Source organism: Nicotiana attenuata, unplaced genomic scaffold (genome assembly GCF_001879085.1).
Source record: "Nicotiana attenuata strain UT unplaced genomic scaffold, NIATTr2, whole genome shotgun sequence".
NCBI lineage: Eukaryota > Viridiplantae > Streptophyta > Magnoliopsida > Solanales > Solanaceae > Nicotiana > Nicotiana attenuata.
The window spans coordinates 217,552-240,865 of NW_017671886.1; the positions used below are offsets into that span (position 1 = coordinate 217,552).

Consider the following 23,314-nt stretch of genomic DNA (forward strand, 5'->3'; position numbering starts at 1 on the left):
GGCAACCAAACGACCCCTTAGTATACATGCCAAATAAAAGTGAACGGAGGGAGTAAAATTTTAGATTTTAAGTGAATACTTGAAGTATAGTTTGAAAATATATTTGAAGTGAAGTATTTTGAATCTTCAATATTTGTGCACGGATTTTTATTTTCACAAACTTTTTTTCACGCAAAGTAAATGTCCAAACACAAAACTTTCACAATTTTTGTTCAATCTCAACTTAAGAAAGTTTTTTCTTCTTCAAATTCAACTCAAATATTGCCCAACCGTTATACTCCCATTTGTTTGGGCGGTATATTGTTATTCTAAGAAACATATGGGTACAAATCAATGTTTTAAAAGGCGCGGCGCGTGAGGCGAGGCGTTTTATCTCTGACGAGACGAGGCGTAAGCCCTGAGATATGGGGCGTAAGTCCCACGGATCTTTAAATTTTACTAATTTCAAGAATTTTAAGATAGTATAAAATAAAAAATAATTATAAAAATTATATTAAAATCACAAAATTATAACAAATAATCTATTTAAAATATTTATAAATTATAATTCAACTATGAATAATAAGAAAAGTATGACAAATATCATAATATGCAAATTAGCTGCAACGTCGTTACAACTCAAACATCAAAAGCAATGTATTCAATACGAAATCTTATATGTATCTCTTAAGGAGTAATGAATCTTGAAAGAATTTCGATATTATAATTTGATATTTTTCTTAAAATACTCCTTTTATTTAATATGCGTTCTATTTGAAAGAGAATTTATATAAATACATAATTCACAATTTAAATATGATTCTCTAGCATCATTTATTTTTAAGTTTCAACAAGTTAATAAAGTGATACATAATTCACCATACAATATCATGATAACTAATTATTTGTAAATAGTTACTAGCTAATACTGAGCTATTAAATTAATAAGTATTGTATATCGTAAACATGAAAAAAAAATATTTAGAAAAAAATTATGGACTATTATATAGTAAAGACATGACAAAAGTTAATAAATAAATAATTTTTAAATGAAAGATTTATTTAAAATTAACTATCATAGCAGTCTTAGTGGATAACGTGCAATAATTTTATTTTAATTATGACATAAAATTAATGCTTTATGATTAAGAAAAAGTAATTTTGAATAGTCAACGATTTATTAATAAAATTTGAGGATTTACAAGGTTAGTTACATGCAATTGCATAAAGTTCTATTATGCGAGCCCAGTACGCTGGACGTTAGGCGTGTTCGGGGGCGTAAGCCCCGATTGCCGAGGCGTAAGTCTCACGGAACTAAGCTCCACACATAAGCCCAAGGGCGTTTTACGAGTGCTCCGCCCCGAGGCGAGCCCCGGGCGAGTCCCAATTCTGCCTTTTAAAACAGAGGTACAAATAGATCTTCAAAAGATTGTGTATCTTGCTTTAAATTTCCAAATTTACCCCTCAACAACAACACTCAGCACTCCCAGCTGCTGGCCAGATGATCTTTCATCATCGAAAGTTAACAACTCCCAATCTGCTCTTTCACCATACTCAGAGAGATAAATTACTGAAATTGACTTCAAAATCTCAATTGTAACTCGAATTACAGCAATTGATTGATGAAAATGGTAACTACAGAGAGAAATTCTCTACAAGTTTACTGTATTGGAACAGCTGATACTAAGCTCGACGAGCTCCGTTTCCTTGCCGAATCAGTTCGATCCAGTCTTAAATGCTTCTCCACTAACTCTTCTTTCAAGGTTCGTTGCATTTTTGAATGTTATTTCAAAATGCTATTTGCTAGTAAACTTTTGTCATGTAATTGAATTCGTACCTTCGTATCTACTAGACTACTACTAAATGATCAAGCGTATCTTATAATGAGATGTTTATGATCCTTCAGCGTTACCGCCTTGAGATTAAGGGTAACTTTGTGTCTGTTGTAAAAAAAATATTTACACAGACTAAATCTCTTGAAAAGTATTAAATGATAATATGTTAAGAATGGTAACTAAGTTGCTATCACACCTTAAAATTCACTGATAGTGTAAAGGAATCTTTACGCTCTCACTGGATCTAATCCAAATTCTTCAAGTTATACTTGCTGATGAGTGTGAAAATAATTTCTACATGTGTCAGTGTAGTTTAACCTGTTTTAGCACAATAATTATCCTTTCTTAAGTTACCAATCCGCACTTACTATAGACTGTTACATGTACTTCGCTTTTCAGAACTTGATCGTGCAAAAACTCTTTACACTGTTAGTATATAAAATTAAACCCATATAGTTCATAAAAGTAACCTAGAAACTGTGATGTGCAAAAGTATGCATTGGGTTATTTTGGTTAGTGCAATATTTTGTTGTCCCACGTTTTGCTTCCCTTGACCAAAATTAACCTTATGCTTATACATGGTACTGTATAGGTAGGAGTGACAGTTGTTGATGTCTCAACCAGCCCGAAGGAGACAGATAGTTGTGCTGATTTTCATTTTGTACCAAGGAAGGATGTGCTGTCATGCTATGTGCCAGGCGGAGAATCTGTGGTCCAGCTTCCAGATGATAGAGGCCAAGCTATTGCAATCATGAGTAAAGCTCTTGAAAGTTTCCTAAGGAAAGCTCATAATGACCAGATTCTTGCTGGAATTATTGGCCTTGGGGGTAGTGGAGGAACATCTTTACTGTCGTCTGCCTTCCGATCGATTCCAATTGGGATCCCAAAAGTTATCATATCGACGGTTGCCAGTGGTCAAACTGAATCTTATATTGGAACATCAGATTTGGTATTGTTCCCTTCTGTTGTAGATATTTGTGGGATTAACAATGTTAGTAAGGTTGTTCTGTCTAATGCGGGTGCAGCATTTGCTGGAATGGTAATTGGAAGTCTTGAAAGATCAAAAGAGTGTAGCATCGGTAATGAAAAGTTTACAGTTGGTGTAACTATGTTTGGGGTTACAACTCCTTGTGTTAATGCTGTCAAAGAAAGATTAGTCAAAGAAGGATATGAAACTTTGGTTTTCCATGCCACGGGTGTCGGGGGCAGGGCCATGGAGGATCTTGTTAGAGGAGGTTTTATACAGGTAATCCTGTTTCTCTATCACCACTCATGGTTTCAGTGGTATATAAGTAGGGAAGGGTATTGATATTTCCCATTTTCCCTTATAATGAACTCTTAAATCCTAAAATTGAAACTTATGCGGACAAATAAATCCCTTTTTACCTAACAATCCTAAAAAGTACTAAATTCTATTAATATCATATAAGTAATATTTTGTTTCAAACCCTTATTCCACTATTGGACCATTGGACATGTTATAATGTAAAAATACCATCTGATTTAATCATAATAAAAAAATTAATTATATAAGTAAGAGCAATGATGATACTAATGGTAACAATAGTGAGAAGCTAAGCATATTTGGTTATTCATTCTCTTGTGCGGTCATGTATTTCTTTGAATGGTTAACATTTATTCAATTGGACTGAGAAAGAGTGCAATTTGAATATATTATAATGCTATTAGCAATTAGGAACTATAAGGAAAGAGTATGAGAAGTAGGATTTATTGGTCTCTAAACTTTTACTAGGATTACAGTCAATCATGAAGGAAAATATCACTCATTTGCCTTGTGCATTGTCTTGGATGATATAAAAGTGCGGCCTCATTAGTTCATTGCAATTGATCATTTCAAACTAGGGGTAGAACCAAGGTAATTCTTTTCGAAGAAGGTAGAGACTTGCAGTTTGTTCGCTGAAATGGCTTGTCAAACATGTTACTAATGTCTCTGCAAAAAATTACTGAAGTAATATATAATCTCTTTCTGGAACACGATTAATATCCATTTGTTGTTATCTTATTTTAGGGTGTATTGGATATTACGACAACTGAGGTTGCAGATTACGTAGTTGGAGGTGTTATGGCATGTGATAGTTCCCGATTTGATGCAATAATAGAGAAGAAGATTCCTTTGGTTCTGAGTGTGGGAGCTTTGGATATGGTGAATTTTGGTCCTAAAACTACCATACCTCCCGACTTTCAGCAAAGGAAGATTCATGAACATAATGAGCAGGTGATTCATCTTTCATTTTGCTCATTGTTTGTCTGTAAAAGAATTCCTTAAGATATTGAGCAGTAGCATTATCTAAAAAGTTAATGTTGGAACACCCACCATTCACAGTTTGACAGTTATGCATTGTGCAACAAATTAGTGTTGTTTGATATCATCTTGCACAACTTAGAACAAGTCGGCCGCTAAACATTCTAGAAGTATCTCAGGACGTCATGCTTTTGTTGCCATCAAGCGATATTCTGCCATACTCTTGAAAATTTATTGTATTGTGTCTGGACTGCACAATTAATCATATGGGTTTAAATCTGATAAACTATCAAAAAAGTATTTGAGGTGTGCCGTTTGAAAAAATTTAACAGAATGCTTATTTTCCAGGTTTCCCTAATGCGTACTACGGTAGGTGAAAATAAGAAATTTGCTGCATTTATAGTAGAAAAGTTGGGCAAGGCATCATCAAGTGTATGTGTTTGCTTGCCAGAGAAAGGTGTCTCTGCATTGGATGCACCAGGGAAAGCCTTTTATAATCCTGAGGCAACTAGTTGTCTTACGCATGAGCTACAGATGCTTCTTAAAAATAGTGAACACTGTCAGGTACCACAATTATTTATAAGGAAGAGGGTTCTTATGATGTTACATTCCACTGCTAAGCTCAAGTCAGATCATTGAAATATTTGTTCATTGATAGGTTAAGATCTTTCCTTACCATATCAATGATGTGGAGTTTGCAAATGCTTTAGTTGATTCGTTCTTGGAAATATCTTCGAAATCTAGACATGTTGAATATCAGCCAGCCAAGTCTGAATCTATACAAGACAATCAGAAAGATAATGCTGTTCTTCAGAAATATTCCCCACACAACGGAAAAGCATTTTCTAACCTCAACGACTTTCCAAATGCAAAACCAGGTGATGATTCTTCCTACATATCAAGGCTGATAGTTTCCATCACAATGTCATGGCAAATAGAGCTGCTTGAAAATTACTGAACAGTTTCCACTAACTGATTACTGCTAGTGAATCCAGGTTTCTTTGTATTAATTTATTACCAGTTCCCACAGAAGCGTTGGGTTGTTCACATTATTTTCTAGGATTAAGAAAAAGACATTTTGTCTTGTCTTTTCCAAAGCTCATGCACTCCTATCCTCGACCCGAATTTGGATTTAAGATGATAAGTGGAATAACTTGGCACTTATGTCAACCTTAGCTTGCCACAGAAACCAATAAAGTGAAAGATGACTAGAGAGTATGCTTTATACTTTTGTTAGCCTGAAATATGATTGATTTTTATCTCAAGAATTATTTGCTTACTGTTGAAGAGTCCACATCGGTTGGTGAAGGGATGGGTGGTCTCTTTATATGGTTTGGGCTATCCTCGCCTCTTGAGCTAGCTTTTGTGGTAGAGTTAGGCCAAAGGTCCATTTTCTTATCATGGTATTGGTAGCAAAGCAAGACTGATTCCACTTCTTGGTTTCCTGATGTTGGATCCCAATATTATATTGTCCACGTTCCATATGTCCAGTCCTAGGCGTGTGAGGGGGTATAGAAGCATCCCACATTGGTTGGTGAAGGGATGTATATTCTCTTTATATCGCTCGGGCAATCCTCACCTCTTGAGCTTGCTTTTGGGGTTGAGTTTAGTCCAAGGTCCATTTTCTTTATCACCTACCATAGTTTACCGGTTATGCGCTGGCTTGAAATGCCATATAATGGATTCTTTTCCTTCGTTGTCCTCATCTATGTTGCTCGGACTCTCCGAAAATGTTGCCAGATGCGTGTCGGATCCTCCAAAAGTAGTGTATTTTTGGAGGATCGGCCACGGGTGTGGCAGCAACTTGAGGAGTCCGCGCAACATAGGTCATCATAATCATCTCTCTGATACAATGATGTGAATGTCTTTGAAATGGAATATGCTGACTCATCAACCGGGAAATGAATCTCACAGATCTGAGTCAATGCTTTTTCTTTTCTTCTTTTAATTTGGGTGAAGATTTGATGAAAGCCTAATCTTCCTTGAGCAGAAACTTTGCAGAAAAGAATTGTGGTACTGCAGAAGTTGAAAGATCAAATAAGTAAGGGCAAGCCCATTATTGGGGCTGGTGCGGGTACAGGTATTTCTGCGAAGTTTGAGGAAGTTGGTGGTGTAGATTTGATTGTCTTGTACAACTCGGGGCGCTTTAGGATGGCAGGAAGGGGATCCTTAGCTGGTCTATTGCCTTTTGCTGATGCAAATGCCATTGTACTTGAGATGGCCAATGAAGTATTGCCTGTAAGTCCTAATTATTGTCTACTTCTTTAATTCTTCTGAAAACCTGATAGGCCTTTAGGCTCAGCTTCATCAATCTTCTATTGTTTAATTTTAGCTCACATTGGATTTGAACATGAATTTACTGTTCAAGTTAAATACAACCTGCTGTCTAGCAAGTTCATGTTTGATTCAAAGGCTTAACAAATTGATAAAACACTCCACGTGACTCAACATGAGCAAAGCACTAACTACGAGCAGTTGATTTTAATGGACAAGGAAACTTTGAGTGAAGACTGAAGATCACTATACCAAGACAGCCCTGCTCTCAACACAGTCTAAAAAATTAACTTCCAGTTGACACCCATAATCAGACACATTAAAGCTAATCCATGTCATATCTATGTTTCTTGTCAGTACCTCTTTCTTGGATTATAAATCTCAGTGTTTTCTCAAAAAGATTGCTCTCAGGAAATCCCTGCCAAATTTGCAGTAAGCTTGGACACATCACTCTGGTGGTTGGTTAGAGATGAAAAAGAATGTAGATAGAATTGGTTCTAACTTCAATCCAATTTTGTGCTTTCAACAGTTTCTGTATTGTCAGTTTCAGTCCGACCTTAGTCATAATCCAATTACACAATTGGACTGCTAACACTTACTGAATTAGATCAAAAGATATGTAGTTGAGATGTCCACTTACATCTTTGGAATATCCAAGGTTTACTTTTATTGTGTAGAAGAATGACTAACCCTACAGAACCGCTTTTCTGGCTGGGTATCTATTAATTGTGACCTTTACTTGCTGCATTTCTCATAGGACAAAAGAAAACCTCACCAGTCCAGGCATCGAACTAATTTTTTTTTTTTTAACATTCTTTATAATTGCAAAGGTGGATTACAACAGATAACATAATTGTTCATCATGTATATATATCTTTTCTTATTATTTTTCTTGCAAATAATAACCATGATTGAGGTTTCTTTCTCCTTCCTCAGATATATTCTTACATTCCAGAATGGTGGCTTAGTTTCTATCAATGTTGAAATCTTCAGGTGGTTAAGGAAGTGCCAGTTCTGGCTGGAGTTTGTGCTACTGATCCTTTCCGCAGGATGGATAACTTCCTGAAGCAGTTGGAATCTGTTGGGTTCTGTGGGGTGCAAAACTTTCCAACTGTTGGTCTATTTGACGGTAACTTCAGACAAAATTTGGAAGAGACTGGAATGGGTTATGGGTATGTCTCAATAGATATGTTTTAGTCAGACTTATAGCTTATGCCCTTCCTTCATATTGTAACAATATCATGATTCCTTACTATTTATTCAGCTTGGAGGTTGAGATGATTGCAACAGCTCACAGGATGGGCCTTTTGACAACCCCATATGCTTTCTGCCCAGATGAAGCCGTTGCTATGGCAGAAGCTGGTGCTGACATCATAGTGGCCCATATGGGGCTCACAACATCTGGTTCAATTGGTGCAAAAACAGCTGTCTCATTGGAGGAAAGTGTAACCTGTGTCCAAGCTATTGCGGATGCTACTCATAGGATAAATCCTGATGCTATTGTGCTCTGCCATGGAGGTAAATCCAGGAACCCTAAAGTAACTAAAAGATTCTAAGGCAAAAAATAAAAGGAAATGGCTGGATCAATTCTGTGTCGTGTCATGCAGCAAAATCTCTGCCAATTAAGTAGTACTCTGATGGTGTATCAGATGGATTCACTGGCTTCATTTATTTTGAAGTCATTTTGTCTTAATTCCTTGGCGTGTAAAGAATATCGCTATGTGCAATGTCCTTATCCCCATGGTTACAGCTACCAATTCTAAGGTAGTTGCCTAATTGACGTTGCACCAATTAATTAGTGCACCAAGTACAAATTATACATGTTTATATGAACCTGGAGATTCTAATAAAAGAAACATTTTATCAAGTGGTGAGGATTGGTAATCTACTGTCTTTAGTAAATGATCCATGTGGGTGTTGCAGTCCACATAGCTTTAGCATTGATTCCCTGCGGTTTTTCTTCTGTCGTGAATCATAACCAGGAAAACAAATGCTGGTTGAAACTTTTTGGATTTGAAGCTGCATTTTTCATGGTGTATTTCCCTAAAAATGCAGTCCTAAAATACTTCCTATGCACATATTTCTGGCTATCTTCGACGATGTTTGTGCTAGTAGACATTTTTTGTTCTTGGAGGTATACTTGAGGTTAAGTTTTTGGTACTTCTTTACATTTGTGTTTATCTAAGTCCTAAAACTTCTCTCTTTTCTTTTTCTTCTTTTTTTCCCCTATCATTCTTCAAAGGCTTGGTATATATTGTAGTAGAATATCCGTAGCATTTCTTTTCTAACATAAAGTATTTGCTAGTCACTAGACTAGAACTATTACTACCATTTTGTAATTCCAGCATTTTTGTTGAAATTTCATTGCTTTCAATTACTGCAGTAACTTTAGCATAATAAGTTGCTTAATTTTAGGAAGAATTTCAATTTTGAATTTCTATTAGATTGTTTAAGTTAGTTGAGATATTTTAGGTTTTTTGAATTTTAAATTATGTGGATTTTTTGTTCCTAATTGGCTATTTAAAGCCTTGTTATGCTTAATAAAATTGTTGAGAGACATTTTCAATCTTTACTTTTAATATTTTTGCTGCCCCATCATTTAAAAAACCAATAGTGGTATCAGAGCTTCATTGGTCTTACGGGATCTGTGAGATCTTCTGAAGAACCATTTTTAAATCACTTTTAACCAATATCAGTTTTTAAACCTATTTTCAAACATGGCAAGCATCAGTCTCTCTTTGAATGCCCCACAAACTTTCCCTGGCAATTACTATCGAATTTGCTCAGTGAAAATGAAATCATATCTTAAAACCTATGATTTGTTGAATGTTGTAAAGGAAGAACAATCCTTACCAGCAATCCCTGAAAATCCTATCATTGTCCAGAATCAGATACTTTCAAAAGAGATTTCAGATAGGACAAGGTCACTAAAGGTATTTTTTATGCACAAAATCATAAGACGAAAAAGAAAGAAGAAAAAGAACTACACTACAAAAGTGTGCAATTTCAGATGCTCAAAACAATCCTCAAGGATAAACAACAGAAGCAAGAACTGAGGAGGAGCAACTCTTTAAATTGCAGCAACTGAAGCAAAGGAGGAGTGTTGATATTTCATTGCTTTCAGTTACTGCAGTAACTTTAGCATAATAAGTTGCTTAGTTTTAGGAAGAATTTTAATTTTGAATTTCTATTAGATTGTTTAAGTTAGTTCAGATATTTTAGGTTTTTTGAATTTTAAATTATGTGGATTTTTTGTTCCTAATTGGCTATTTAAAGCCTTGTTATGCTTAATAAAATTATTGAGAGACATTTTCAATCTTTACTTTTAATATTTTTGCTGCCCCATCGTTTAAAAAACCAACAATTTTACTTGACATCTTAATGTTGTTTAAAAGATATAATGGTGTTCTTTCTCAAGGCAATCCGGGAGGTCTGATTTGGTACAGAATTCTAAGCTGTCAAACAAATACTAGTTGTCAAATTTTACAATTATCTGGGGTTCTGGGTAGGATTAACATCGTTGGAAGTAGATTTTATATTTGACAAACTTTTTGTATCATCAGTTCTTGAGTCTTTATTGCAATGGCACATTCTTTTCTTCTCCTTCTGATTTATCTAGTCGCTACTGAAGATTCTTTCCGTTACTTACAGGCCCTATATCTGGCCCTAAGGAAGCAGCATATGTACTGAAGAGAACCAAAGGAGTTCATGGATTTTATGGCGCTTCAAGCATGGAGAGACTACCAGTTGAGCAAGCTATAACTGCTACCATCCAGCAGTACAAATCCATTTCGATGGAGTGAGATGCAATGGGTTTAGGTGCTTTATAAATTCGAGACCTATATGTATGATCTTCATCTCTTTCTTTATATATTAGTGTTGGTCCTCTAAGCTCTTGAATGTTCAAAGAATTTTGTAGCTTGAGCCTGAGATTTATGACGCGAATCACATGCAATATTTCTTCTTTTGTCTAAGATGTTGAGTTTTAATAAGCTGATGAAGTATTCATCTGTTTTTTAGACATTCATATAATTACAACTGACGGCAAATTATTTTTCTTTCTTTCCAACTTATTAGTCTTCGGACACAGGGAAGTATGCATAGAGTTACCCTGATGTCCTGGGCTTCTCTGTATTTAAGCAGCAACTTGGCACACGATGGCACTGCATCCACAGTTGTCTGTCCTGAAAATCTTTAGATTTAACAAATTATCCATGATCTACTCATCATCAACCTTTTCATTGGCTGGATACGAATCCCTCTGCAGCATAGACTGCATGAAGTTCTCATGATGTTCGTTTCCATTGAGCGATTGGATATTGTTGTCTTGAAGGTCTCCATTCGCCTCTTCTGTGCCTGGGCATATTGCTTTATATGCTGTAATAAATATCTGAAGTTGAAGATAAGCATATTCCACGAGGAATACTAATTATTATCCCTCTTTCAATAATAATTTATACTTAAGTATTAGTTTGTTTTTATGGTGGATAGAAATTCTCCTAGATGTTGCAACATATGTTCTGCATGCAGTAGTCAACTCTACCTTTGCGGCCAGATATAATCTGGTACCTGATGGTGCCTGGATTTGATAGAAGGCAGTTGAACTGCACTGCAGTTTCTCATTATCGGTAATGTAATATTTAAGTCAAGTTTAGCATCTTAAATTCCATACCGTGTATGAAATATGACAGATGGAGGACTACTTCTACCCAAGTCACCTGTCATGTTTTCTTACGTTGACTTTTCCGCGGAAGTTATGTCTATAGTCGCTGATTTGAGTTGAAATGGAAACTTTCCCCATTAAAGAAGTTGCAAGGAAGCTAGACGTGCTGATGTGAGTGGCTGGATAAATAGAATCTTCAAAATTTACGCAGTCTAAACTGACTCTCGACTCCTGCATTTTCTTAAAAAAAAACTCTGGTCCCAAAAGTCTTTCCACTCGTTTTTCTTTACACGTTTTTATTACTATAAATTTTGCACTTACCCTTTAGCCATTGCTTGCATTCTAGCATCCAATCAAACCGGCTCGCATCACCTGTCCCACCCTGTTCCTTTCAGAGAAGTCAGAAATTGGTGTTCTATTTTTCTGATATCATTGGCTATCTAAACGACTGCAAATAACAAAATCTTGAATACCCACAACCACAAAGCGACGAGTCCCTCCTAAGGAACATGTCTTCTTCTGCAGAATCGAAAATGGTACTGGCCAAGACCGTTTTATCCACAGTAGGCTCTGTTGCTGCAACAGCTATGGTGGTTCGAACAGTAGTCAATGAATTCCTTCCTCCAGAATTGCATGAATATTTCTTCTTTGGCCTCAAAAACATCTTCAGCAGATTCTCAAATCAGCTAACAATGGTAATAGATGAATTTGATGGCTTGGTCAACAATGACATCTATGAAGCAGCCGAAATGTACTTGGGAAACAAGCTGTCACCCAACACCCGTCGAGTCAAAATCAGCAAGCCTGAGAAGGAGAAACATATCAACATAACCATGGAACGCGATGAGGAGGTGACAGATGTTTATAATGGGCAGAAATTCAAGTGGGTTTGGCTCTGTAGACGAGTAGAGTCTAGAGACTTTTATAATCCCAGAGACCTGAATTCCACTCAAAGATCTGAGGTGAGAACCTTTGAGCTCACGTTTCACAAGAAAAACAAGGACCTTGTTCTTAATTCTTACTTGCCTTATATTATACGAGAAGCAAAGCTGCAGAAACTTGAGAGCAGGGCAATCAAGATTCACACTGTGGATCATGAAAACATGTATGACTCGCAGTCGATGAATCTTGATCATCCGGCAACCTTTGAGACTCTAGCAATGGACTCAGAACTGAAAGACAAAACTTTGAAAGATTTAGACAGATTTGTGAAGAGAAAAGATTATTATAGGAAAGTGGGGAAGGCGTGGAAAAGAGGGTACTTGCTATATGGCCCTCCAGGGACTGGAAAATCCAGTTTGATCGCCGCCATGGCTAATTATTTGAACTTTGATATATATGATCTGGAGTTGACTGAGCTGATGAGGAACTCTGATTTAAGACGGTTGCTTGTGGCCACGGCTAACAAGTCCATCTTGGTGGTGGAGGACATTGACTGTACCATTGATTTGCAAAATAATTTGGCTAATCGAGCAAATGATTCTCCTTCAAACAGTTCTAATCAACAAGAAAGCAAGGTAAGTCTCTTTGTTTTTCCAAGGCAAGCTCCTACTAGATCCTACTATTCCTACTGGATTTGAGCAACTCGAGTATGAACACAGTATCGCTATGCCCCTCGCTTAGCACCGCTCTTTGGTTTAGGATGGATCCGGACTGGAAGCGAAAATACCGTAACAATGGCTTCTTTGCTTGTATTTTCTTGTCTGTCTTTAAAAGTATTCCGATTCACTTAGATTTCCATATTTTATTGTTCATTGCAGGTGACATTATCTGGTTTGTTGAATTTTATTGATGGATTATGGTCGAGCTGTGGTGATGAAAGAATCATAATTTTCACTACAAATCACATCGAAAAGTTGGATCCTGCATTGTTAAGGCCTGGTAGAATGGATATGCACATTCATATGTCATATTGCACCCCCTGTGGCTTCAGGCTTCTTGCTACTAATTACTTGGGCATTAGAGAGCACAAATTGTTCAAAATAATTGAGGAACTGATAGAAACTGCGATGGTGACACCGGCCGAAGTGGCGGAGCAACTATTGAAGGAAGATGAGATTGAGATTTCACTTAATGGTTTAATTAATTTTCTTCACGTAAAGATTAAAGAAAAGGAAGATGCCATGTTTAGGAAAGTAGAGGCAAAACAAATTGAAACAAATGAGAAGAAGGAAAGTGATGAAAAAGAAACTGAAGAAAACTTGGAAGAAAAAAGATTACCAAACCAGGAAAGTTAAAAGCCAAAAAGAGAGTTTGCTGAACCTAACATGGCATTGTTATTAGGGAATTTGTGTATTCACCGAAATTGCTCAATTTCACCCAACCCTACACTTTTGCCAAAAAAAATGCACTCTCATATTTGTTCATTTCTCAAAACAAAAAATCGACTATACATACACATACATGCACATATCTAGATAATTCAACATATTTTGTTGCTACCAGACACAAGCAAACACATACACTCAAGTGGCTGGATAGAGTTCAATTTTGGAAAATGACATTGTATAGCCGCTTCGAAATTAATAGTAAAAGAATATATATTTTTGTATACATATACATTTCTATTTAATTATATATTGCCTTTACCAAATATAAATAATTTCGGCCGCAAGTTAAAAATGATTTTTTAGCCTAACCAAAGCTGGTCCAAGTCGGTAGGAAGGGCCAGGGCCAACCTGGGGCTGGCTAGACCCAAATAAGAATAAACTTCCCAAAAAATAATTATTTTAATTTTACATATTTTAGTTTTCAATTAGTCAATTTGTAAGATTTAAGAATGTAAGTTTTCATTATTCAGATTTTCAAATCTACCAAAAAAGAAAGGATAGATATCTTAGCTATAACAAATGTTACTCTGGCCGAGGGTCTATCGGAAACAGCCTCTCTACCCTATCGGGTAGGGGTAAGGTCTGCATACACATTACCCTCCCCAGACCCCACCTGGTGGGATTTTACTGGGTAGTTGTTTTACTCTGTTGGGAGCAGGAAGTCTTATGCGGTGTGGTTTTGAATGAAAGGTTGCACTCTTTGAAAATGGAACACATTAAAAATTATTTCTATTGTTAAGAAAAAGGTACTTTGACTCTAATCCTCCTCTGCCAAACACAACTCAAATTACAAGGAGCAAGAAAAATCTACCCAAAAAGAGAGAGAGAGAGAAAGAAAATACAAAGATTAAGCTATAAGAAATGTGCTAAACGGCTATTATCCTCACATATTAAATTGCAAGAGGTTATCGAACTTATCGAACCTCAACCATGAAAAAATAACATTAGTTGTAGTAGCCTAATCCATGACAGCGTTGGCATAGTATCAATGTGGACTGGAGTGGCGAATGTGTCAAATCTTTCTACAGAGTATTTTGCAAAGATATTATAAAAGATTCTAATTTGTATATGGTCGGAATTTGAATTAATTAATAAACCAAGTATCAAGTTTTTGACTTTTTGTTGAAGTTTTTGGCAATTCAAGGGAGGGCTCTTCTCTTTCCAAATTTAAAACTCGCTTAAAAAATATTATACTGGAACTTCAACAAACTATAAGTTTCAGCATAATACTAGAGATTGAAGCATCTGCATATGAACTTCTAGCATATTATGCCGAACCAGTATATTATGCTAGAACTCCAGTATATTATACTGAAACTCCAGTATTTTCAGGATTGAACAGTGTTTTCGTTCAAATTTATCTTTGCATGAAAAATGGCTTAATTTCGATTACTTTTGAAACTGTAGCTATTTTTCAATTAACACTTGTAAATCTGGCTATTTTTGAATTTCACCTTTTTTTTTTTTAGTAAGGAGAAGATGGAAATGTATTTGCAGCTAGCTGCGATGACAAATTTGGAAAAAATAAATAAAATAAACATCACTAACTTATCTATTGGCACATAATCGGAATTACCGCTTCCAAAGGTGAATATATTTTAATCCTTAAAACAAACTAATAAATTTTGAATTTTGGAGTTTATGGATTTGATTAGCGCAAGTTAAAGCTTCCAAAAAGAAAATTGGTAAACAAAAAAATAATTGTGCAATATTTAATGAAATTATAAAACTATAGCAGCAGTAATTAATTAACATTTGGCAGCAACTAAATATTAATATATTATATACAAATTTAAATATGCTATAAAGGTAAATATATCTGTTACTTTTAAAATAAACTAAGAGTTATGTTGTTTATAAAAAAAAAAAAAGATTAAAAACTTGACCTACTGGCTAAAAATCTCAAGAAAATTTGCCATGAAGTGTAATAGGGGATTTCAATCTTAACAATTGGGCCCGATCCAGTCTGTTAAACCTGACCTTTATTTTTGTTTAGGAGGTGGTGGATCGGGGTAATAATACAACTCTTCAAACTTAATGATTTCACATCCTATAACTTGTAATTTTCAGTTATAACTACGCAAAAATAAAAAATAAAAAACCTTTTATTTTAACTCATTCTCATGATGATATATCATTTCGTCCAAAAAAAAAAAACCAACTTAGTTTCAGAAAGTTACAAAACATGAATGGCTCATATTCACTCTACAGCTTCAAGGAAGCTCATGAAAGTGTATATTCAAAGAATCAAAAAGAATTATTCATAAATTTAAAATGACATAAATAATCCACCATATACCTCACCAGGGCGTATGCAGGATTTTATATAAGGGGTGTCGATATTTTAAGAAGTGAACCAGTAAACAAATTACTATAATGAAACAAAGCGGTGGAACTAAGTAGAGAAAAAAGGGTTCATCTGAATCCCCTTGGTTAGAATATTATATCGTATAATTAGATAAAAACAAGTATTTTTTGTTATATGTAAACAATTGAATCCCCTTGCATTAGGAAAGATTCTAGTAAAGTAGGAGAGATGTTCAAAAGTTATTATAGATCATGGGTTTAAATCTCAATTGTGACATTCTTTATTTCAAGATTCCAAATCATAAATTATTAACACTAATCCCAAAAGATATTTAAAAAATATACTAAAATTATTTCGGGAAAAAAAGAATCTAATGGAGAATCGTACGTGATGAGCCGCTCTAAGGTTGGAGACTCGAAAGGAGAGTGCGGAACTGGAATAAGAAGTCAGAACTTAAGTAAAAGTGAGATTTTGTTTCACATTCTTTCTTCACATTGTACTATAGCCTTTGCTCAGGTTGGGCCTGCTGTCATTCTGAGGTTTATATTTGTTAAAACAAAACGATTAAGCGTTTAGGCAAGGAATCGAACCTACGACCTCCTACATTCCAAGGAACTGACGCGACCACCAGACTGGAACAAATTAATTTTTCAAGTGCTGTCATCTCAATAGATAGTAACGTATTTTTTTTTCAATCACCTATAATTTTATAGAAAATTTCAGCAAAGCGGTATCGGATGACACCGCTTATAGCAAATGTAGATTCGCCTATGTGAGTAAATGTTGCGACCAAAAAACACTCACGCAAGTGCACGTGATCGTCAAGTAATAGAGTAGTGAGTAGAGTATCGTTCCCACGAAGACTTGTGATCAACTATTGACTGATTCCAACCCAATTACTTTATCTATCCAAGAGATTCTTCACAAAATAAAGATGTTATTGTTTTACTATCTAAATTATCAAGAATTAATCTAACTAGAGCAATTAACCAAACGAATAGCAATTTCAGGTAACAAACAGTAGGAGAGAATATTCCAGGGTCACGGGTTAGTTAACAATCTTGTTGTATTCTTAGCTTAAGATGACTAATCGATTTATCTGGGTTATTGATTGACAGGGTTTTTATTACTCATAAGAATCTGTCGAGTTCTTACTCGCCTATTCAAGTTAACTCAATGCCTATATGTCTATGGAATTAAGATTAACAAGAACGCATTTACAATTCCTGTATTTTAACCAAGCAAGGCAATTGGGTATATGTCTATCCCAATTGCAAATCCGTTCCCCGAGGCCCGGGTTCAAGAACTTGCTCTATTTAATTCTATATGCAACCTAAAGTTCCCACTTTCGCGTTCAACTCTAGATTCGTAGATAGTATTTCACTGCTAGCTACTCAGCAAAACAATTAACAGCAGAATTAAATAAACAACCCAAGATGATAAACCAACTTTGTCAAATTAAACCTCAAACAACAACATTCATGTTTTACCCATGACCCTAGAACAATGGGTTTTAGCTACTCATACTGGTGTTCATCATAAATAGATTCAATTTCATCACAATTAGCAAAAACAAAGAGAAGAAACAAAGAACTTGATGATCCAAATCCCTCCTTGCCTCTTGCCTCTCTATTTCTTGCTTTAGCCTATGAAAACCTTGATGATTTGACCTTGGGCGAGCTTGACTTTATATAGGTTAAGTGGGTTTCTTTCTAGATTTCCAATTTTACCCCTAACTAGCTCTTTTCCGGACGGCACCTGCGCGAACTCTGCACGACTTCGCGCAACTTTCGCGCACCCTTTCTGTCTCAGCTTATAACATGCGCGAACTCTGCGCGACTTCGCGCAATCTTCGCGCACCTGGGGCTTGATTTCTTTCAAATTTTTCGTCTTGTTCTTGCACGCACTCAACTCCGAGGGCTCGTTTTTTTTGCCCATAAATCATTCCAATAACCTCTTAAAAGCATCATATAAGCTCCTCACCCTGCAATATACACAAATCACAATTAGAGCCTATTTTTCATCAAATAACCATATTATGTCATTGAAATGTAATTAAGCGGAAGCATAAACAATAGCTAAATCACCTAGATTTCGCCTATTATCAACACCCCACACTTAATTCATTGCTAGTCCTCGAGCAATCAAACTATACCCTCTATAGAATCCTTCACTCAACCATTTCCCCTAACGCATTACACCTAGAACAATGTGCATACTTTACGCCTAGCAGTGAACAATCCTAGCCTCAAAGCCGACTCTCAAGTGCCATGCAATATTCACACTTCCTCAAAGTACTCTACACAGACGTTAAGACTTGCTTTTCCGTCATGAATCATATGCCATCACAATCACATCAACAAAAGCTGAATTCAATCCACACATTTGAGTCATACACTCACATATATCAATGAAAACACTCACTCTCACAATCGAAGTCACATGCATGCAATTGGTACCATAGGCTTGCCCTTAATGTAAATCTCTGCTAATGTAGGCTAGCTCGACCCAAAATCAATTAGAACTTTTTCATGGTTGTAATGTGGGCTAAGGGACGGGTAGGATATATTTAGGAATAGTGACTCAACCTCCTAAGCACTTTAACACATCACATGAGCAATTTTTCAGCGCAAATTCTTCAACCCACTTCTCATTCACAAACAAATTCATCACACAAATACTCCCTTCTTCTTTAAGCACTCTATTAATTCATATCCACTAGCTGAAACAAGACACAATATATTCATCTCTTTTTTTTTCCAGTTTATTCTTCTTGTCACTCAATTTCCGCTAGCGATGTATTCGTTTACAACACAAGTGCACCATTCACCCTTTAATTGGTTCCACTCAAAAGCCACCCCACACTTATTTCCTTCTTACTTCTTTTAGCGCTCCTCTCACAATTAAAGTGCTCTAAGAGGTAAAAGGATCAAAACAATATCAATTAAGAACAAAAGGGTATAGGCTTGTAATGCGGGTTCCAAACAAAAGGCTAAAGGCTCAAAAGGGTTAGCTAGGGACAAATTTTATTTATGATAAGCAATCAAGCTCAAAAAGGTCAAAGAAAGCCTTAAATCATTTTCCAAATCGAGCATCACCTAGGATTTCGCTTCAACTCACATACCGGGCAAGTTCTAGACACAAGTACACTACATGGACTACACAAATACTCACCACACATGGCATATGACTCATTCAGATCAGCTCATCAAGACACTCCGTTACGAGCATTCAATTCAGTAGCAAACATACAAATTAAGGCACCTTCAGTGAGATTCAACAATTATGACTAAGCGTTACACTCTATGGTCTATAGTGTTCAGGTGTGTCAATGCTATGGGTTCTCTTTCAATTCATAGCTCGTAGCCCGTCACCCTAATCTACAAATAAAAAAGAAAACAAAAATAAAACTACCTATGCCCGGTTCAAGTTAAACCCTTGGAAAAGAACAGCGGCCTATAGAAAAACCAAGGAGGAGTTGCTACACTACCTAAGAAGAAAAAGAAAAAATAAAAAAATCTTTTTGGTGTTTTCTCTAGACTGACTTCCCTCAAGAAAATCGTCTAAAAAGATCCGTCATCAGGAAGAGCCTACAATTTTTCAGTTTTTTTTTCTCTCGACTCAGTCCCTCAAGAACCCTGTCGAAAGGGATCCGTCATGGGGAAAAGCCACCTATCTATTGTAAACTATTGATTCCTACTTTCTACCAACACTATCAACGTCAAAAAGCACAAAACAAGATAAAACCTAACAATCAATTCATAAACATACATACATACAATGAAGTACCCCACCCCACACTTAAAGATAAAGACATGTCCCCATGGCTTAAATTTTAAAAGAGCAGTGAGGTAAAGAGACTTCCCTGGAGCTTCACTCTTGGTCGGAAACGGTTTCGGGGTTCACGTGGCACGCACGCCCCAAAGCTCGCAGCCAACCCATGAACTTCTTTTCCGACTTGGCTTGTCGGTTAGCTATCTCATCCACACAAGTGCCCAACTCAGTCATTGATGAGCATATTCCAGCCACCTCCTGCTCCAATGCGTTGAACCTGGACACCCTGGCAGTTCCTGAAGAGGACGCTGCTCCTGACGGTGCTGCTAGTGCTGGCTCTTCCATGTGTTCATCCGCGTCCTCCGACGATGCATCAGAATCCAGAATCACTCTCATCCCTTCCTCCTGCCGCTGCCGCTGGGGCTGGTTCCGTGGTGTTCTTGCCAGGTCGGATTATGTGGTCTTTTTTTAGCAGCCCGTCCACACTAATATTTTCGGGCACTTGCACTTGCCGGCAAAGCTGGGTCACCAAGGAGGGGAACAAGAAACCATACTGGCGTAGGGGGCACCGGATAAACATCTCATCGTGAATCACTTTGGCCATGTCGAAGGGCAGACCCTTGACGAAACACCAAATCAATGCAGCGCGGGGTCCATTCACCTCCGTAGTATTTTTGGAGGGGATGAGGCGACTGTTAATCACATATAGCCAGCACTTCGCCTCTGTAGTTAAAACGGAGGAGTGGAACTTCTCACCGCGGTCCAGCCACTCCACCGTTCTTCCGGGTACGCAAATTGAGTCAAACAAGCGATTCCACTTGGCGTCTGTTGGGTGTTTGGACCACTCATAAAAATCCGTATTGTCAGGCAGAGGGTCAGGCAATTGATATGCATTGCGTATTGCCTCAATGGAGGCGTCCACCGCCTTGTGGCGCACCGTGACCACATTGTCCACATGATCAGGCAGATTGGCATAAAATTCTCGAACGACCATCACATTAGCCTCCCCGGGCTCATCAATGAAGAACTGCAGACCCCGATCCATCAATTCCGAATACATATGTGGGCAGCGTGTCTGGACCAGACGGAGGTCAATACCCCTCTCCGGAACTGGTGTTTTGGCGGCTTTCTGTGTAAAACTCCCCTGAGCCGTAGGGGAGACAAATTTACTGCTGTCGTAGGCAGGGGCTGCTCTTTGGCGGCTTGAGGAAGGACCTGTGGCTTGGCGCTTCTTCGATGGTGCCATAGTACCTGCAAAATGTGAACACATTAGTTCAGCCCAGCAAAAATAGTGTGACTTAATGCGGTTACTCAGACTTCACACGCAAAATCAGTCACAACTACATAATCATGCTCATTGAGACCTTTCCACAAACACCTTGTGGGCATTAGGCACTCATAACTCTTGGCTTAGTGTCTAGCAACAATAGCCACCCACCAAATCTCATACATAACTCAAATCAAGTACCCCCCACCCCACACTTACAACAAACTAACCCCACAACATATTTCACCAAGTTGGAACACCAAATCACATAAACAACTACACTAATGGCATAAAATACAACACACAACAATTCTAAGAATAGAAAGAAAAAAATAGAAGGAGAAAAGAAAGAAAAACTAAAACTAGGGTGCATACCTGTTGGGGGAGAAGTCATGAGAGGGGGGAAGGGGACAGGAGTGTTCGAATTTGGATAATGGGTGTGGAGAGGTCTTTGGGGAGGGTTTTGTGATTGTGAATTTGGGGAAAGGAGTAAGGAATCGGGGAAAAGAAACCGGGAGGGGGGGGGGGGAGAGGTTGTATTAGCAGGGGGTTTCTAGTGAACAACTAAAAACACAACAAAGAAAATAAAATAAAATAAATAAAAGAAAACACACTAAAAAAAAACACCGGACATTTCCGGGGGGGGGGTCGCGAACATTGCGCGAAGTCGCGCACCCTTCGCGCACTTTGGACTCTTAGGCAGAATGGTGCGCGAACATTGCGCGAAGTCGCGCACCCTTCGCGCACTTTGGACTCCCAGGCAGAATGGTGCGCGAACATTGCGCGAAATGGGTGCGAAGTCGCGCACCCGGGCGTTTATTTTTGCATTTTTTTCCACCTGTTGCTCCTGGTTGATGGTCCTTTCACCCGCCCTTTGTCGCCTGCATTTGTTAGTATGTTAAAACACAAAATCAAACACTACTACTATCGTTGGGTTGTCTCCCAACCAGCGCCTTATTTAACGTCGTGGCACGACGGTTACAACAATTCAGTGGGTTGCCTCTCATCCAGCGCCTGATTTAATGTCGCGGCACGACTCAACATGTTCTTAAGCATCCTTCAAGTCCACCGAGGTCTTGTGACGTGCAAAGTCACCACCCCAGTAATGTTTTATCCTCTGACCGTTCACCAAGAAAGTGCCAGTTGAACTCATATCTCTCAATTTCACGGCTCCATGAGGCTTCACGCTTACCACAACAAAAGGGCCTGACCAACGAGATTTAAGCTTTCCGGGAAAAAGCTTCAACCTCGAATTGAACAAAAGAACTTCTTGCCCTGGCTCGAACTCTCGATGTTGAATGTGTTTGTCATGCCACCTCTTAGTTTTCTCTTTATACAATTTGGCATTCTCATATGCATGTAATCGAAACTCCTCGAGCTCATCGAGTTGCAGCAACCTCTTCTCTCCAGCTAAGTCCCCATCCATGTTCAGCTTCTTTATTCCTCAATAGGCCTTGTGCTCAAGTTCGACGGGCAAGTGACATGCCTTCCCATACACTAATCTATACGGAGAAGCACCTATGGGAGTTTTGTATGCTGTTCGATACGCCCACAATGCGTCATCTAACTTCCCGGCCCAATCTTTTCTATTTGCACTCACTGTTTTCTCAAGAATTTGCTTGACCTCTCTGTTTGAAACTTCCACTTGACCACTCGTCTGAGGGTGGTAGGCAGTGGAGACCTTGTGCTTGAATCCGTACTTCGCAAGGACATTATTCAATAGTTTATTGCAGAAATGCGTACCTCCATCATTGATCAACACTCTGGGAGTTCCAAAACGGGTGAAGATGTGCTTCTTAACAAAGCTTACCACCACCTTTGCATCATTAGTGGGAAGAGCAATGGCTTCCACCCACTTAGACACATAGTCAACTGCCACCAAGATGTACCTATGTCCGTTAGAGTGTGGAAACGGTCCCATGAAGTCAATTCCCCAAACATCAAAAAGCTCCACTACCAGAATGTTTTGCAGCGACATCTCGTGCTTCTTCGTGATCGTTCCTGTTCTTTGGCACCTGTCACACATTTTAACAAAGGCGTGTGCATCCCTAAACAACTTTGGCCAATAGAAACCTGATTGCAGCACTTTCTGAGCGGTCCTGTCTCCACCGTGATGACCCCCGTATGGTGAGGCGTGATAGCTATGAAGTATGGAGCTCATTTCCTCCTCAGGAACACACCTCCGCACCAACTGATCTGCACAGAGCCTGTATAAGAATGGCTCATCCCGCATGTAGAGTCTCACGTCATGCAAGAACCTTCTTCTATTGTCTGGTATCAATTCTGGTGGTTTCACCCCACTTGCAATGAAGTTCACATAATCTGCATACCACGGGGCTGTGTTTGAGGTGATTGCCAGTAACTGCTCATCAGGGAATGTTTCTTTGATTGCACCCCCTTCAGCCACATGGTTCCGATTTTCTGATCTGGACAAGTGATCAGCCACTTGATTCTCTGTTCCTTCGCGATCTCGGATCTCTAAATCAAACTCTTGCAACAGTAGGACCCACCGAATCAGTCTCGGCTTGGCGTCCTTTTTCTCAAACAGGTACCTGATAGCTGAATGATCTGTGTAGACGATGACTTTGGTCCCCACAAGATACGCCCGGAACTTGTCAAAC

At 37.9% G+C, this 23,314-nt stretch overlaps 2 protein-coding genes across 3 annotated transcripts; both read left to right on the forward strand.

Moving 5' to 3' along the window:
* The first annotated feature begins 1,439 nt into the window (after positions 1 to 1,439).
* Positions 1,440 to 10,821, forward strand: LOC109210731 (UPF0261 protein mll9388). Of its 2 annotated transcripts, XM_019374188.1 has the most exons (10): positions 1,440 to 1,742; positions 2,407 to 3,060; positions 3,844 to 4,050; positions 4,426 to 4,641; positions 4,736 to 4,955; positions 6,068 to 6,315; positions 7,345 to 7,523; positions 7,616 to 7,869; positions 10,003 to 10,196; positions 10,429 to 10,821. In XM_019374188.1, the coding sequence occupies exons 1-9, from the start codon at positions 1,602 to 1,604 to the stop codon at positions 10,152 to 10,154; spliced, it is 2,271 nt and encodes a 756-aa protein (XP_019229733.1). In that variant the 5' UTR covers positions 1,440 to 1,601; the 3' UTR covers positions 10,155 to 10,196; positions 10,429 to 10,821. The 2 variants fall into 2 exon arrangements, with proteins under 2 accessions (XP_019229733.1, XP_019229732.1); XM_019374187.1 differs by lacking the exon at positions 10,429 to 10,821 and having other exon boundaries at positions 10,003 to 10,408.
* Positions 10,822 to 11,330: 509 nt separating this feature from the next.
* On the forward strand, positions 11,331 to 13,569 carry LOC109210732 (AAA-ATPase At3g50940-like). Its single transcript, XM_019374189.1, has 2 exons — positions 11,331 to 12,531; positions 12,775 to 13,569. The coding sequence occupies exons 1-2, from the start codon at positions 11,524 to 11,526 to the stop codon at positions 13,249 to 13,251; spliced, it is 1,485 nt and encodes a 494-aa protein (XP_019229734.1). The 5' UTR covers positions 11,331 to 11,523; the 3' UTR covers positions 13,252 to 13,569.
* The last annotated feature ends 9,745 nt before the right edge of the window (positions 13,570 to 23,314 follow it).

Excerpts from the sequence above, each read along its gene's own strand:
- LOC109210732 (XM_019374189.1), top strand. The coding sequence starts at position 11,524 with ATGTCTTCTTCTGCAGAATCGAAAATGGTACTGGCCAAGACCGTTTTA. Across the intron at positions 12,532-12,774 it reads CTAATCAACAAGAAAGCAAG|GTGACATTATCTGGTTTGTT; the intron begins GTAAGTCTCTTT and ends TGTTCATTGCAG.
- LOC109210731 (XM_019374188.1), top strand. The coding sequence starts at position 1,602 with ATGAAAATGGTAACTACAGAGAGAAATTCTCTACAAGTTTACTGTATT. Across the intron at positions 4,051-4,425 it reads TTCATGAACATAATGAGCAG|GTTTCCCTAATGCGTACTAC; the intron begins GTGATTCATCTT and ends CTTATTTTCCAG. Across the intron at positions 6,316-7,344 it reads TGGCCAATGAAGTATTGCCT|GTGGTTAAGGAAGTGCCAGT; the intron begins GTAAGTCCTAAT and ends TGAAATCTTCAG.